This window comes from Phaseolus vulgaris, chromosome 11 (assembly GCF_051622355.1).
Source record: "Phaseolus vulgaris cultivar YP4 chromosome 11, ASM5162235v1, whole genome shotgun sequence".
Lineage (NCBI taxonomy): Eukaryota > Viridiplantae > Streptophyta > Magnoliopsida > Fabales > Fabaceae > Phaseolus > Phaseolus vulgaris.
Window position 1 is genome coordinate 44,300,479 of NC_143508.1, and position 17,541 is coordinate 44,318,019.

The following is a 17,541-nucleotide window of genomic DNA, read 5'->3' on the forward strand; positions in this document are numbered from 1 at the left end:
CCCAATTTAATTTAAGGTAGGTGATTTTACAACCTAGTGTAATTTTATTTATGAACTACAAACCACTTTTGACTACTTATGACAAATACATAATATTTCTTGATGTGTATAATATTAGAGAGAAAAACTCAATAAGAAAAGGACAAAAGAATGAGAAGGGCATGAATGATTCAAAACTCCCTCCTATACTACCATCACCATCACCAATGAACTTTGACTTTATCAATAGAAAATTTGAAGAAATGATTTGGTACACTCTGTAATGTAGTTTATATGAAATATGAGAAAATGAGGTTCAAAGTTTTAGTTGATGGTGTGTGTGGCCCTCAATCAAATACTCTTCATTAGTGGACAAAATTAAACAAATTGGTCTTGTCATTTTCAAGATCAACAAGAGCATATGGTTACCCTTTGTATTCTTCCATGTAAATAATATAAATGCATTAACAAATTTACCCTCTTTGGATAATGCAACCATCACTACTATTTTATGGTTTGCAATTATTGTAGGGTCTTGGACCAATCACCCCCACACCAAAATATTGCTTTTCTTTGGAATTTGGACCACTTATTCACCCTCTCTTTATGGATCACTATATTATAGAAAAATACTATTAATAAAAGTAATCATTTTAACACTTAAATTTAAGATATCACCAAAAAAATATTTACAAATGGAAAGTTGAAAAATGAATAAGGAATTTTAAGTTTTCTATAATAACACAATGAAGAATGAAGTTGTAGATATTAAGGGGAGCCTAAAGTAATAGTTTAGGTTATAAATAATTTATTGAAACAAATAAGTCAAAATGTAGGGAAATTAGGTCTAAAAGATAAGGGGAAAAATTAAAATTGATTTGAGAATACTTAGTTATTATTAAGTAAGTATTTTTTTTTATCAAAGTTTTATATAAATAAGGAAAAACTAAAAAATATTATAAAAATAAGAGATTGATTTAAATATTTTCATCGCTACTCAATAATTTATTAAGTATATTGAAGACTTAAGCATTTGTAAATCTTAAAAAGAGTTTGTAATTTTTTCTTTATTTGTATGATAAATAATAGAATATTTTATTAAGGGAGGATTATTATAAGGAAAAGTAATAAAATATAAAAAAAAATAACGTTGATTTTTTTTATAATATGCAAGTTCATAGGTTGATAAAACATTATAAGTATTTAAATTTCTTATTACAAAATACATTTTTTTTTATAATTTTAAGTTTTCGAATAATTACTTGGATAAAAAATATAAAAAAATTCACTAAAACATTATGATAACAGATTAAAAAAAACGTCTTATTTTAGCCACTAATGTCTATTAAAGTAGTTAATTCCATTATCTTCTTTGTATTTTTTTTCTTGAAACAAATAATTATTTTATTATTTATGTTCTAATGTTCTAGATCCTTGGCTGCAGGTATGTATTACTTCACTTGCCTTCCAAGTGAAACGTGAAATCATTAGGTAGGAGAAGACATTATTGGATATATATGGGATTAGATTAATATTTATTGTTACTATTTATTTTATTCTATGCTGTTTGATGCAACAACCACAAAATTTAAATTTGAGTGGTTAAATATTTCTAGTTGGATTAAGATAATAATTAATTTCGTCAGTTAAACTAATTAAATGGCTGGATCAACCATGTTTATACTTTTTATTTACAATAACTCAGTTATAATTGATTCAAAAAGGTAAAATCATAAAACTATAACCATGCTTATTAATTATTTAAACTTTTTAAGTCAATCACACAATGAGCTAAAAAATAACTTTTTAAGTTCATTTTATATGATATAATTATACTAAATTTTATCTTATGTGTTAGTATATACTACTTTTATATAATTATATAATTATAAGATTGAAATATTGAATTAAGAAAGTTAAAATTAAAATAAAAAAATTAGAAGGCTAAAAGCACTTTAATGATAAAAGAGAGATAGTTTTGTAATTTGGGTTACAGCTCATTTCAGTTACCCAATACAACTGTCAGCTTTATTTACTCCCACTTACTCAATACACACATCACTCAATTTTCCTTTTTATAATATTAATAATTTATAATATTAATAATTTCAATTTCAGTTATTTAATTAATCAATAAAAGAACCATTTTTTGTTGGTGGCTGAAATAATACCCCTTCTTCCCCTATCAGATCACAACAGTTTTTCTGAACGTTTCAGTACTACTGACTTGACATTTCTCACCTGAAAGATTTGAATTTCTGCACACACAACACAACTATCATCACCTACTACCACGACAAAAACACACAATTTCAATTTTATCTTATTTTATTTATCCAACATCACACAAAAATGTAACCATTTTTGTTTTTTCAAATTTTCGTTTAAGAATCACAAATCAGAAAAAAAAGGAGAAAGAAAACAGTACAACAGCAGCAAGTTCCTGGTCTTCCTTCTGCCTTGTCCCTCCTCCCATCTTTCTCTCTCTGTCTTAAAAGGCTTTATTTCACAACCCAACAGACCACAGTACTGATCAAACCTCTTCTTTTTCACCTCTTTGATTCATGCCACAAGTTTGAAACTGAACCGATTTTTGACCCTCCTTTGAGTTCTCATCATTTACCTACATAACTTTGTTTGTTCAATCTTTTTATCTGTTGCACCAACAACGCAGTGTTTGGGGGGGCTTGAATCTCAAAAGGGTGTCTTCAATTTCGCGGCTTTGTACAATGCAGCGGCGACAGTCGAAGTGGGGGTGGTGAATTTTCAATTGGGTTGTAAGTTTGGGTTCAAAGTTGATAAATTTCGGTGGTTTCCGTTGGTGGGGTGGGGGAAACTATGGTGTTATCGGCTTCGCCATGTTCCTTGACGAGAAGCTCACTGGAGGAGATGCTGGATTCACTTCGGCGGAGGGACGAGGAGGAGGAGAAGAAGAAGGACTTGCCACCGGCGTTGCCCGCCAGGCCGGCCTCGCGTGCAAGGCTTCCTCCGGCACGGCGGTTGCTGCCGAATGATTTTAAGGTTAGCGGCAGCGAGCGCCATGTCGTGCCGGAGAACGGAGTTTCTACTAATGAGGAGAGTGAGGTGAAGGAGAGTGATTTGGAGCAGGAGAGGAGAAGGTGTGGTTTTGGGAGCAAGAGGCTGAAGAAGGATGTGGATTCTCCTTATGTGACACTTTCTTCCAGTGATTCATCAGGGAAGGTTTGGGAATTGGAGGGTGGTGATAGCCTATCTTATTTCATCAAAAAGGTAACTTGTAATTAAATTGGGAGAATGGTGATAGATTCCTGGTTTTAAATTTTTGAAGTGTGATGTTGGATTAGCTATTTTTAGACAAAGTAATTGATAATTTTTTGAAAGAATTTGAGAAGTTGATCAAAATGAGTGATTATTTCTCTAAATGATGTAGCATTAAAGGCTCAGCATTATTTATATAGAAAGAAAAAATTGCTTAATTTTAATCGACAAAAATTTGATAAAAAGAAGTGGTTTCTATAAAATAAGTTAAACCGATGGTTTTGATTCTAGTTCTTAGTGTCTCTCTCTCTCTTTTGGTATTTTGATTTTAGAAGGATATTTTACTGTCTTGTATTGAATTTCCTTTTAAAATTTACCTTGGAAGATAAATATTTTGTCTGTGGTTATTGTACATTTCAGTTATGAAATTGTACTTCTTGTTCTGTCTTTTAATATGATTGGTGTAGACTGAGACATTGGTAATGCTACGTGATGTGCTTTTCTGTTAAATTTGCTTTCTGTTTTTGGTTGTTTCCCCAGAAGCTTCGTGTTTGGTGTAGGCAACCAAGAGGGCAGTGGGAACTGGGAATGATACAGTCAACTTCAGGAGAGGAAGCGTTCGTTTCACTCTCAAATGGAAATGTAAGTTTCTCTGCCTTTTGTGTCTTTGGAAGTTAAAGTGTAATCTTGAATATGAAAGTTTATAGGCTGTTTGCGCCATTAACTTGTTCTCCAGGTTATGAAAGTGGACAGATCAGAGATTCTACCAGCAAATCCTGATGTTTTGGAAGATGTGGATGATCTAATTAAACTTGGTTATTTGAATGAGCCATCCGTTCTTCACAATCTTAAATTAAGATATTCTCAAGGGATGATTTATGTATGTATGCCTGCTCTGGCTTTTTCTTCTGAGTAATGTGATATCCTCTTACTTCCTATTAATCCTTATAATATATAAAGGAAGGTTTAATTATTAAATGAAAAGTATATGTATTTAATGTCTTGAAAACACAAAATACTTCACCATCACTTTCCATTTTTAGTAAGTATCCTAATGGGAAGGTGTTACAAGTGGATTCAGAATTATTCTTTTCTTTTACTCCTATATATGCTCTCATGTTTTGCTGCTTGTGCTTTCTGTGTGTGTAGAGTAAAGCAGGTCCAGTTTTAATTGCACTCAATCCTTTCAAAGATCTTCAGATGAATGGAAATGATTATGTCTCAGCTCGTAGCCAGAGAGCTATGAATAGTCCTCATATTTACGCTATAGCAGATGCAGCTTATAACAAGATGATTAGAGGTTAATGAAATTATCCCTTTGTCTCTCCTTCACAATCCTTGTGTTGTACTAGAATGAGACATTTATAAAGGTTTTCTATTTCTTTCTGTATCTTACAGATGAAGTCAATCAGTCCATTATCATAAGGTGAGCGCTCCTTAGTACATTTAGTGACAGTCCTGAACTCAATAGCATTGGATTGTATAGTAATAATAAGATATGAGCACTGGTGTACTTGTTAATAATCATTGTTAGAAATTTGTTTTCAGTGGTGAGAGTGGATCTGGGAAGACAGAAACAGCTAAAATTGCACTGCAATACTTAGCTGCTCTTGGTGGTGGTGGTAATTGTGCCATAGAAAATGAATTTCTTCAGATAAATCGTATTCTAGAGGCTTTTGGGAATGCGAAAACATCTAGAAATAACAACTCTAGCAGATTTGTGAGTATATGCTTCTCCCCACAGTATAGTGAAACTTATTATTGCTATTGTTCTATTATTGGAGGCTATGCAGCACTTTTGGATCATGTTTTAAAGTTGAGCCGTTTAATTGATATACATTTTAATTGGTGCAGGGAAAGTTGATTGAAATTCACTTTGGCTGCACGGGAAAAATATGTGGGGCTAAAATTCAAACCTGTAAGCATGTCCAAGCTATATATTTTACTGCAAATGTGCTTATTTATGATCTCCATTTATTTTGTAATTACTGAGTTGGTTTACTTTCATGGCTGTGTTTGTCACGTGCAAAACCCATATGCTCACTGGAACAGTATTGTTGGAAAAGGTAATTTGTGATGCCTTGTTTGAGCTAAGAGTGAAATAGTTAGGTTTGTTTTTTCTGACTTCTGAAATAACCATGCCTATTTGAGCAGTCCAGAGTTGTTCAACTGGCCCGTGATGAGAGATCATATCACATATTTTATCAACTTTGTGCTGGATCTTCATCTGATCTTAAAGGTATATTTTCTATGCAATGTATCAACTTGTTGGTATAATTGTATACTTTTATATCACATAATCATTTATTGTATGAGACAATTGTTTTTCTATGTGTGGTTATTTGCAATTTGTTGAAATGACAACAATCCCAGTTTAACTTTTGAGAGTCAAGTAGCCCTATCTTTTGTTCCTTCCGAAAAGAATTTAAGGTTAAATATGTTTTTTGTCACTAATAAATTTTCTATTTTCTTTTTGGTCCCTACTAATTTTTCCCCACTGATTTTTTTTTGAACTTTTTCGTCCCTAATAAATCTTGTATTTTATTTCTGGCCTTTAAACTGGCATCTAGAGTATTTTATTTTACTGATTAAAGAGCTATCTAAACCATTTCTGTGACTAAAAACAAAATAAAAAATCTCTTTGGGATGAAAAGAATTTAAAAAATGATGAGGGACCACAATAAAATCCAATAATTTACTCGGATAGAAAACATATTTAATCTAAGAATTTAAGTGTTTTCTTATGCTAAAACAGTTCTCCGTTTGTGATATTTTTTTGGGGTTTTAACTACCCTTATGTTTATCATTGTGACTGTTTACTTGCTTATATCATAAGACCAACCCATCATTTGATTTTATTTTGTGTTGATAAGACGAAGATTATTCTGTAAAAGAGCAACTGTTGAAAATAAGTCATAAATCTTTATGTTTTTATCACTATATCACTGTTTTGGGACAACTGAATTGCTAAATTACCACTCTTAAGACCGGCTATTTAAAATGTTAATGTGGAGTTTGATCCTTGTAGTGTTATCAGTATATTTACTCTTCCCTCTTTGAATTCCATAAGCTGATGTTTATATACATTTAATTTTAGTACACATTAACTGGCATCAATTTCTGCTTTTAAAATTACATTATCTTTTCTGTGTATTTACTTCATCTAACATAATTGAATCTACAAATACTTTGACTCATGTAAAATCATTATCTTTTTCTCTGCAGAGAAATTGAATCTTAGAGCAGTAAGTGAATATAAATATCTAGTTCAGAGTGATTGCATGTCAGTTGATGGTGTTGATGATGCCAAAAGCTTTGATCAGCTGATGGTATATAACTTGACAGTTAGTTTGGTTTACAATAAACTCTTTAACTTTGTCAATAATCCCCTAAGATCTCATGTTATTTTCCCCGTGGCATATGCAATATCCCTAGGAAGCACTGGATACGGTTCGAATTTGTAAAGAGGATCAGGAGCTGATATTTAAGATACTTGCTGCAATACTATGGTTGGGAAATATATCATTCCAAGTAGACAGAGAAAATCACGTTGAGGTTGTTGAGGATGAAGGTAAGATTGATAGAGAATGTAGCTTGCCCTTTGTTCCACCTTACAATGTTTTATGTATGTTAATTTGGTGTCATTGAGCTCTCACTCAAAGTAGCTAGGACCCACCTGGATTCTTGTAATGCCATATCATATACAGTGCATACATTATGTTATGGTTTTTATTGTGTTGGTGAGGAATTTCTAGCAGTTCAGTTTTACTGACGGAAATATTAACTCTAGAAGGCATATATGTATTTTACTTACAACTAATGAGTAAGTTCAAATTATCTAAATAATCTAATTATCTTTTGCAGCTGTAACCAGTGCTGCCAAGCTGATGGGTTGCACTTCCCAGGATTTAATGACAGCATTGTGTACACATAAGATCCAAGCTGATGAAGATATTATTGCCAAAAATTTGACGTTGAGTCAGGTGTGTTACGTATTTGAAATTTCATTGTTCCATTTTCTTCATGTGTGTCTGGGGAGGTAGGGGGGATGACCATAGGGGGACTTGTCGTACATGACTGGTTGAGATTGTTTTACTAAAATGTAATCTTAACCCATCCATTTTGGTTGTATGGTCAAGAATCATGATTCGCTCCTCTTGTAACACTTGATTATCTTTTTCACATTTTTGTTCAGGCAATTGAAAGAAGAGATGCAATTGCAAAATTTATCTATGCAAGCTTGTTTAACTGGCTCTTAGACCAAGTTAACAAGTCACTTGAAGTGGGTAAAACATGTACTGGGAAATCCATAAGTATCCTCGATCTTTATGGGTTTCAGACTTTCCAGGTGAGAAGTTTGTATCAATGTGCTTACTTAGGCTTCAAAGAATGTTGCATATGTTCTAATAGTTTCTTGTATCACTTTTTCAGAAGAACGGCTTTGAGCAGTTTTACATGAATTATGCCAATGAAAGGATTCAACAACATTATAATCGTCACCTGTTTAAACTAGAGCAGGAGGTTGGTAACCATTTCTAGAGTTAATATTGCTGGGTATTTGACGTTAATTGCCTTTAATTTGAACAAAATAGTGTGATATAATTCCATATTTTTGTTTCTCCACATTAATACATTAAATACATTTACATTTTTAACACTTCTGTATTCATTGGAAAGAACAGATTTGGACAAGATTTGCATAAACTATTGCCCAATACTAATGCGAATAAAAACATATTTTGAACAGTGTAGTTGGTGGTATAGTTAAACATGTTGGCTTGGTCAAAATACAGTCATAGTAATTCGGGTATGCTATAATAGTTAAAAAAATGTTTGGTATCCTGGGTTATTTTAAGAAAGTTCTCAAACAATTGCATCCAGGTCTCCAAAGAAAAGAGGAGAATACATTCTTTATTAGATGTACAAAGAGAAACAGAAAAAATACACAAATGTACCCCAAAGGAGCCCTCTCTTTTCACACTGGGCACTTCCAGTTGAAAACAAACAAAATTTGATCATAACCCCCAAAAAAACCCAGCCACCAAACCAAAAATAACTTACTTTTATTCTTCCTCTTTTTATAGACTTGAATAGCTCTTTTCTAACAGTTCCTTATTAAGCTTGATATGCATAACAGCAATATTGCATTTTTAATTTCATCAGGACTATGAATTGGATGGCATTGATTGGACTAAAGTAGATTTTGAGGACAATCAAGGGTGCTTGGATCTATTTGAGAAGGTAACTATTTGATTTAGTTTCTAAATGCTCGAGCTATTCCACTTTCCTTGGAAACTGAGCAGTTGTTATGGTTCTAGTTTGATTTGTTTCCACTTCCAGACACTGCTTTTCTGTAAAGCATATTATTAATGTATTTATTTTATAAAGTTGTGTTCAGGTCCCAATGTTGGATGTGTTCACATGATTCAAAATGTTATCTGTTGCAAAATGTGCAGAAACCTCAAGGTCTACTCTCTTTGTTGGATGAGGAGTCAAATTTACCAAACGCTTCTGATTTAACATTTGCCAACAAACTTAAGCATCACTTGCACCCTAATCCTTGCTTCAAAGGGGAAAGAGGAAGAGCTTTCCGTGTTCGTCACTATGCAGGAGAGGTTAGTTTCTGCTCACTATTTTTAGGGAGCCACATGAGTTAGTTTGGACAAAATCTACTTTTTAATTTTATATCTGAATTAGTACTAAAATTTTCTTGTTTAGATTTGGCATACTTTTCCACAAGATTACATGTACAAGGCTATAGTATAAGTAGAAACCACAGTTTTAAGCTCTTGTATATCCAGAGTATAGTTTTGTCCAGAATGCTATTAGCATAAGGTCTTAGTCCTCAGTCTCTGAATATGATCATTTAATTGGTTTATAAACATGGTGTTTGCTTTCTTCCAAATTCCTACTTTATTTTAGGAGAGTTTGATTCGTTTTCCTCCAATATATAACATGTCTAAATATTGGGTCCATTATTTCACTTGGTAGAAACAGTTTGGTACAAATGTCATTCGGATGCTAAGCATGCAATTATTCATTCGACTCTTGTTTTAAATCTGGAGCTTGTATTGTCAAGTATCTATGAGTAAATTCTTTCTATGAGTAGTATGTATCGTGGAATTCATTTTCCTTGGATGCACATTACTAACATCTGGGTCTCAATCAGGTTCTGTATGATACAAATGGCTTTTTAGAAAAGAACAGAGACACGATGTCTTCTGATTGCATTCAGTTCCTGTCATCATGTAATTGTGAACTGCTGCAGCTGTTCTCCAAAATGTTTAACCAGTCTGAAAAGCAGAGTGTTGCAACAAAATTCAAGGTAATTTTGTAGCATTTCTTGTGCTTAATAAAGATTCAAAAGAAATGACAAAGACTTGTTAAAGCAGACTTACACATGGTAATATAAACCTACTCTCATGAGAATCAAATTATTGAATAACAAAGTACAGAAGTATAAAGAGAAATAGTTGAGGGCAAAAATCTAAATAGTTTCATTCTTTTAGGTTCAATTGTTCAAGTTGATGCATCAGTTGGAGAGCACCATGCCTCACTTTATTCGCTGCATAGCACCAAATACTAAGCAGCTTCCTGGCATTTATGATGAAAGCCTTGTCCTACAACAGCTCAGGTGTTGTGGAGTTCCAGAAGTTGTTAGACTTTCAAGGGCTGGTTATCCTACTCGAATGACCCATCAAGAGTTTTCTAGAAGGTAGTTGAGAAACTTCCTGTGGTTCTTTGATAAACTTGAATGATAGGTTGATTTTTGTTCCTTGATGTATCTAGGTATGCGTTTATGCTTTCTGAGACCAACGTATCGAATGATCCATTGAGCATCTCAGTTGCTGTTTTGCAAAAATTTAATATCCCTTCTGAAATGTACCATGTTGGCTACACCAAATTGTATCTTCGAGCAGGGCAGGTATGTCTAAAGTCTTAAGTTTTATTTGCACTGCTTGGAAGTCATCTTTTCTACTTTTTGTTTTCTTCCACTGATCTCGGTTAAGTTTGTAACTAGCCGTCCATAGTTTCACATTGGAAACATATTTTTTGCTTAATTGCACTTTGAAGAGCTGTATGCCACTTAAAGTTTACCAATCTTTTTCTTAGCAGAATTGTAAATTACATTGATGATTTGGTTGAGTTCACTTTCATTCATATTGTGGTTTCTCTGATTCAGTTATTCTTGTGCGCTGGTTGCTTTTGTAGATTGACGCACTGGAGAATACGAGAAAACAGATTTTGCAGGGAATACTAGGGATTCAAAAATGTTTCCGTGGTCATCAAGCACGTGGTTGCTTCTGTGAACTTAAGAATGGAGTGACAACACTACAATCATGTACTGCCAGTATCTTTAATATTGTTTCATTTGGAGCAAAACTATATAAGATTATATGCACATTTTCTTCATTTTATAAGATTTGTGTAGTAAATGTTTTTTATAATGATAAAAGGAACGTTAGTGAAGATTGGCTTGTACTTTCAAAATATAATTCTAAAACCTATTGATGCCCATTAAGTTAAGAACTTTAGATGCCTAAACTGATGACTCAAATCATAGAATTGTCACAGGTGATTATTCATAACCTGGGTTCTAGTTTGTTTCTAAATTGCTAATTCGGTTGCATTGCAGTTATTCGTGGAGAAAATTCAAGAAGGAAATATGGTGTCACGGCGAAGTCTTCAATAACAATTTATTCTAGAAAACTGGAGGAGATCCATGCAATCATACTATTACAATCTGGTTAGAATGATTCTGTTTACTGCAATGTTTACCATTATTATTGAAGCTGAACTTGATTTGCATATTGTCTGTTTTCTTTTCTTGAAGTAATTCGTGGTTGGCTGGTTAGAAGGGATGCTAGTCATGTAAATAGGTCAAAGAAATATCCTGAAAATGCCAAACCTAGGCGGAAGTCCTTTATGAAGATAATACCAGAAGTACAGGTAATTTACTTCGCACTTAAACATTAGTCTTGTTTTCCCGTGACTTATATTATATATCACCATCTATTTGGTTATTTTTCAGGTGTTGTATTGCGTAAAAATGAAACTTTTCCTATTCTTGTTTATTCTATCAGACTAAAACTTGTGACAATTAGAGTTTGAGCTTATGGGGAAATTGAGCCTACCATATATTAGCAATGTTTGTTTAGCACATAATTCTTAGATGTTTGTGAGAGAGAGATCGTATTTGGTCAGAGTTTAAGGTGAGACTCACTTTTCAAAGAACCAATTTGTAAATATGCTTGAGAGAAGTCAATCATGGAGTTGATGTACCTTTTTAGAGGCTTAATGGAAAGATATTGGAGGAATGAAAATATCTATGCTATGGAGTCTTCTTGGAGGCATTGGAGGATAAGGCAGTTGTTACTTAAATTTGGGCCATGCCATCAAGGATATGTATGATGAGGTTAAAGCCAACATGTTGTTTGGACTTTGGGAAATGGGAAGTTATTTGATACAGTTAGGATATTGATTAGTTAGTTGGGGTTAATGAGTTAAATAAATAGTAAGATGTAAGGGGAAGAGGGGAGGATATTTCTTTTGTAGATTGAGCATATTAGCTCTTTGTGAAAGGAGAAATCTTTTGTGAAGGGGAAACCTTTGGAGGAGAAATTGCTCTTCTATTTGTTGCCCTTTTCATCATATTCAATAAAAATCTTTCTTTCTTTCTCTTTCCAATTCTTGGTTCCTAAAGATTGGTTTGATTTTCTGGATTTGAATTGCATGGAAATTAGAGTGAGTGCTTGAAAAAATGGGTCAACAAACATGAAAAAATAATTGTGAAAACTGACCTGGCTTTAGTAAAGGAGAGTTTGTTGGACATGAAGCAAATCAAAGAATGACTTCTTGAATTCAATAAAGGTAAGGTTTTTTCAGATGGTGGAAAAAACTTATTACAAAGGTTTGTCAAATGCTTGTATTTCTCAAACCTTGGAATGAAGAAGTCCATAGATAATTGACTTAGGTGCTTCCGATCACATTTATGGTAATGCTTCCTTATTTTCTTCCATTTCTCATCCCAAAACTTCTCTCTGTCTTTGGACCTAAATGATGTTCTTTTTGTCCCTAATATTCCTTTAAACCTAATTTTTTTAAGTCAATTAACTAAATCTTTAAATTATTCTATAACCTTTGGTACAAATTCTTTTGTTTCCAAATCTAGAGGACTCTCAATGTCTTGTTTAGCATCCCCATCTCCTAAGCTTTTATATGATCGCTTGGGTCATCTACATTTATCAAAATTAAGAAGGATGCTTTTCAATCTTAGCAATCTCCAAGTCTTAGAATGTGACTCGTGTCAATTAGGAAAACATATTCGGTCTTCTTTTCCAAAAAGAATTGAAACAAGATGCATCTATATCTTTTCTATAATTTATTGTGACATTTGGGGTCCAAGCCGAGTCTGATCCTTTGGGTTTTTTTATTTTTTCACTTTTATTGATGAATATTCTTGTTGCATTGGGTTTACTTAATGAAAGATTGATCTGAACTTTTGAATATCTTTGTGTCTTAATGAAATTAAAACCCAATTTGGCCACTGATCAAGATCTTAAGGAGTGATAATGCCAAATAATACTTTTCTTCTAGTTTTTCCACTCTTTTAAATTCACATGGCATTTTACACTAGTCCATGTGTCCTCATATACCTTAGCAAAATGGTATAGCAGAAACAAAGAATAGATACTTAGTTGAAATGGCTCGTATGTTGTTGTTTGGTACCAATGTTCCTGTCCATCATTGGGGTGATGCCATTCTTATTTTTATCTTATTAAAAAAATGTCTTCTTCTTTTACTTTGGACAATAAAGTTCCATATTCCATTGTGTTTCCAAATGAACCTCTGTTTCGCATTTCTCCTCGAGTCTTTGGTTGTGTGTTTTGTATATGACGTGTCTTCAGGTTTGGGCAGACTCTTAGCCCGAATTTGATATAAAAAATGTTTTCCTTCATGGTGATCTAGAAGAGATGTACTGGAGAAACTTCCTGGATTTGTTGCCCCAGAGAGAGTTTGACTTGGTTTGTAAGTTACATCGGTCTCTTTATGGTCTCAAGAATTCTCCTTGCGCTTCGTTTGGAAAATTTAGTCACATTGTTCAAATTTTTGGAATAAAACACAGTGAGACACACCATTTAGTTTTTTATTGTCTTACACCTCCTGGAAAATGTGTTTACTTAATTGTGTATGTTGATGATATAGTTATTACAAGGAATGATACTGCTAGAATCTCGTAGCTAAAGGAGCACTTGTGCAATTGCTTTCAGACCAAAGACCTTGTAAGTATGAAATACTAGGCATGACTTAATCAAAGGAAGACATTGTAGTTTTTCAAAGGAAATATGCTTTAGATATCTTACAAGAAACAAAGATGGTTGACTGTAGACCAATAGATAGCCCTATGAATCCAAATAAAAAAATTAATGGTAGATCAAGGTGAACCTCTCTCTAACCCAGAGAGATATAGAGGACTTGTTGGGAAGCTTATTTATCTTACTATTACTAGACCTGATCTATCTTCTGTATTGGGTGGTTTAGTTAGTTTATGCAAAATCCCTGTATTGATCAATGAAATGTCATCATCCAGATCTTAAGATACCTCAAAAGGGCTCCAGGCCAAGGTCTGTTGAACGAAGATAAAGGGGATACCCAATTTTTGTGTGTATTGTGATGTTCTTTGGACAAGATTTCCCATGGATAGATGCTCCACTACAGGGTATTGTGTTTTCATCGGAGACAACATTATTTCTTGGAAAAGGAAGAAACAAAATGTGGTATCTCGATGTAGTGTTGAAGATGAATATAAGGCAATGATGTCTCTCACTTGTGAACTTGTGTGGGTGAAACAATTTCTTCAAGAATTAATATTCTGTGAGATCCAATCCACATTGCATCTAACCATGTATTCCATGAGAGGACCAAACATATACAACTTGACTGTCATTTTATTCAAGAGAAGATGTTGTCCAAAGAAGTTTGTATTGAGTTTGTTGGATCCAATGATAAACTAGCTGATGTGTTAACAAGATTCCTAAGAGGACCTTAATTTCAATTTATATTTTCCAAGGCACATACAATCTGAATGCTCCAACCTGAGGGAGTGTTAGAATGATTTATCTTGTTATCTTAGTTATATAACTTAACTTGTTTAGATAGGCCTTTTCTTAGATATTCTTGATGTAATTTTCTTCTATAAATAACAAGAGTTAGCTAAAGAGATAATCAATCTCTTAAGCTCTTTTTTTCATATTTCCAGTCTTAAGTATTTGAAGACAAGTCTAGGAAGGGGATTCTTGTTCTAGAGGAATGGAAAATTAAAATTGGAGGTGTATATTGATGCATGTTATGTAGGGTCTCTCACAGATATGAAATCTACTTTATGATATTGAATGTTCTTGAGTGGAAATATGGTGACTTGGAGAGGAAACCCTTGGAAGAGAGAGTGTTCTCCTATTTCTCATTCTTTTCATCCTATTCAATATAAATATTTATTTTCTTTCTTTTCCCAATCCCCACTTCAGAACTCCTGTGACCAGGAATGATTTCCTTATGTCTGGTCTACACCAAGGGTTAAACTTGTTTCTTATTCCATTTATTTTGGTTTTGAAAGTTCTTATTGGTCATATCTAGAAGTTTGTACCTCAATGCATGCTTTTTGCACAAGATATGTTTCTAATGGTAGAGTTGGGAGATGGAATTGATGGTAAACTAGAGTTAGGAATAAGCTTAGGTAGGAATCACTTGGTTTCCATCTAAGTAGAAGTAAAATGGAGCATATATATGGAATGCATGTTCAACATGATACACACTAGCTTTGGCTTTGAGGTGAAAATAGGATATAAATCATCCCAACTCACAGTTTAGTTATTTTGGATTTATCACAGAAAATAACAGAAAATCAAGGAGATGCTGAACATATGATTCTGAGTTGCTTGGATCGATTTTGTTTATATACTTTGGCTCACGAATGGAAATATGTAGTGAAATTCTTAATCCTTCTGAAAACTTGAGAAAGTTATGATTCAATTGGCTATAACAAATTGCCCCTCATGAGTAAAAACAACGTGCTATTGCTTCCAACTTTCATTAGTAAACTGCCGGAAATAAAAAATTGTCTTTATATCTTGGTAATTGTACTAATTATCATGGTAACCTTGTACCTTATGCTACCAAACACTATCTTTGCGGTGTGTTGCAAAATGTAACAACCCTTGATTTAGCAGGATTTGTCGAAAGAGCCAGTTCAGAATCTGCTTTCAGCTTTAGCAGAACTCCAAAGACAGGTTGACAAGGCTGATGCAATTGTAGAGCAAAAGGAAGAGGAATATATTGAGTTGAGGGAACAGATGAAACAATCTGAGAGAAAGAGGATTGAATATGAGACAAAAATGAAGTCAATGGAGGAGGCTTGGCAAAAGCAGATGGCATCTTTGCAAGTAAGTTTTCAGTTTAGACAAACGTTCAATATTTGACATATGAATGCTATTTTAATGGATGCAATTGAATGATTGATCCAAACTTTTAACTGCTAGTATATATGCACCTGTAGTCCACATGAACAACCTACTTCTCTAACATGGGAATCATGAGTCATGTCCCATACCTAGCAATTAGATTCTAACATATTTCCTCCACTCAATTATTTGTACCAGTTTTCTCAAAGAAGAATTAGTTGGTATTATAAAAGACTAGTTTAGCTTTGATTTTGTCATCGCTGATGATATATAAAACGGTTCCTAAGAAGTTAATGTGTCTGTTTTGATTTTCTTAACCAACTTAAATTCTATGATAGATTCTGATTGCAATTTCAATGCACAGATGAGTCTTGTTGCTGCTAGAAAGAGCCTTGCTCCTGAGAATGCTACTGTTCAACCTGTAAGACATGATTTTGTGTTACCTCGTGGTTATGATTCTGAAGATACGTCCATGGGATCTCGAACTCCTGGTGAGAGCACACCAATGCTTTCTTTATCTATCCCTGATGCGGGGAGACAGGTCAATGGCACTTTAAATACTGTCAGCAATCTGATGAAGGAATTTGAGCAGCGAACACATATCTTTGATGATGAAGTAAAATCTTTGAACGATGTTAAACCGGGGCAGTGTGCAAACATAAATTCCGTTGAAGAACTTCGGAAACTTAAACAGAGATTTGAAGGGTGGAAGAAACAATACAAGATCAGATTACGTGAGACTAAGACAAGGCTTCATAAATCAGAATCAGAGAAAAGTTGGCGAGCATGGTGGGGGAAGTTAGGCTCAAGAGCATAAGGGCATTCAGTTTTCAAACTCTCTTTGCTGAGAAACTCTGAAGATTTTCATCAAAAATGGCAAAATGGCTTTCTATATCTTGGTGGGACACTTGATAAAAGTGTTACCAAGTTCACTGGTTGGTGAAGGGAAAGAAATTGTATATCTACCAATTTTGTTACATGGGGGAAGTAATTAGGTTGTGCATAGTTGTAGACTTGTAAGATGGCATAGTTTGTATTGGTTAGTTTATAGTTGATTTTGTATATTTTTTAAACTTTCTCTTTTTGGGGGTGAAAAACAGTAATGGCTGATTTGATCTAAAACTCAGCCTGAAGATATTAATAGTAAGTTTTGTTATCTTCAATGTCAGGGGAAAAAAATCAGTGGCTGTTTTCTTGTGTTTATGACAACAATTCTTTCTCCATGTTTTGGTTAAACATAAAGGTCAGTTCATAGATATATTGTCAGCAATTCTGTGTTGTTTCTGCCATAACCAGTGTTCATGTTGGATAAGTAAATGTGTAGATCTGACTATCCTAACATGCAATATTATATGTATAAGATATCTCTCACACACACATATATATATATATATATATATATATATATATATATATAATTATAGTATATAAGTAGATATACTATATCAGTTTTATATGATTGAGTAAACTTTTTAACCTTATATTAAAATTTATTATAGTAAAATTTCTATGATTGATATGCACTTAAAATATTTGTCTAATTCTTGATTTTGTAGGAGTAGGGTGTTTGGAACTTAATCAAAGTAAAAATTAAATATATATTTTGAGTTAACTAACAACTAATAATTTTACAGTGTGCTTATATTATATTTACAGTATATTTATCATAACAAGATAACAATATATTATGAATATGGCATTAATTATTCAAAAGGTAATTCAAGTAATATGTTCTTTTTGATAATTTTTTTATCATAAAATGTCGAATATTATTTTTAGAAATGTTAAATTAAAATATAACTAAACCGAACTGAATTACATTTGATTTTTATGTTTAGTTTAGGTGACTTTGTAAAAAAATAATCAA

The 17,541-nt window shown here is 33.1% G+C and overlaps 1 protein-coding gene across 1 annotated transcript; it reads left to right on the forward strand.

Moving 5' to 3' along the window:
• The first annotated feature begins 2,171 nt into the window (after nt 1-2,171).
• LOC137817298 (myosin-2) lies at nt 2,172-16,944 on the forward strand. Its single transcript, XM_068620571.2, has 24 exons — nt 2,172-3,228; nt 3,757-3,858; nt 3,953-4,096; nt 4,366-4,516; nt 4,615-4,642; nt 4,765-4,936; nt 5,071-5,134; nt 5,269-5,282; nt 5,371-5,455; nt 6,442-6,545; nt 6,652-6,787; nt 7,081-7,199; nt 7,412-7,564; nt 7,648-7,737; nt 8,380-8,457; nt 8,673-8,831; nt 9,386-9,541; nt 9,726-9,931; nt 10,006-10,141; nt 10,429-10,558; nt 10,853-10,963; nt 11,051-11,166; nt 15,444-15,656; nt 16,039-16,944. Exons 1-24 carry the CDS (start codon nt 2,818-2,820, stop codon nt 16,489-16,491), a joined length of 3,531 nt encoding a protein of 1,176 aa, XP_068476672.1. The 5' UTR covers nt 2,172-2,817; the 3' UTR covers nt 16,492-16,944.
• The last annotated feature ends 597 nt before the right edge of the window (nt 16,945-17,541 follow it).

Excerpts from the sequence above, each read along its gene's own strand:
- LOC137817298 (XM_068620571.2), top strand. The coding sequence starts at position 2,818 with ATGGTGTTATCGGCTTCGCCATGTTCCTTGACGAGAAGCTCACTGGAG. Across the intron at positions 4,643-4,764 it reads AATCAGTCCATTATCATAAG|TGGTGAGAGTGGATCTGGGA; the intron begins GTGAGCGCTCCT and ends ATTTGTTTTCAG. Across the intron at positions 5,456-6,441 it reads ATCTTCATCTGATCTTAAAG|AGAAATTGAATCTTAGAGCA; the intron begins GTATATTTTCTA and ends TTTTCTCTGCAG.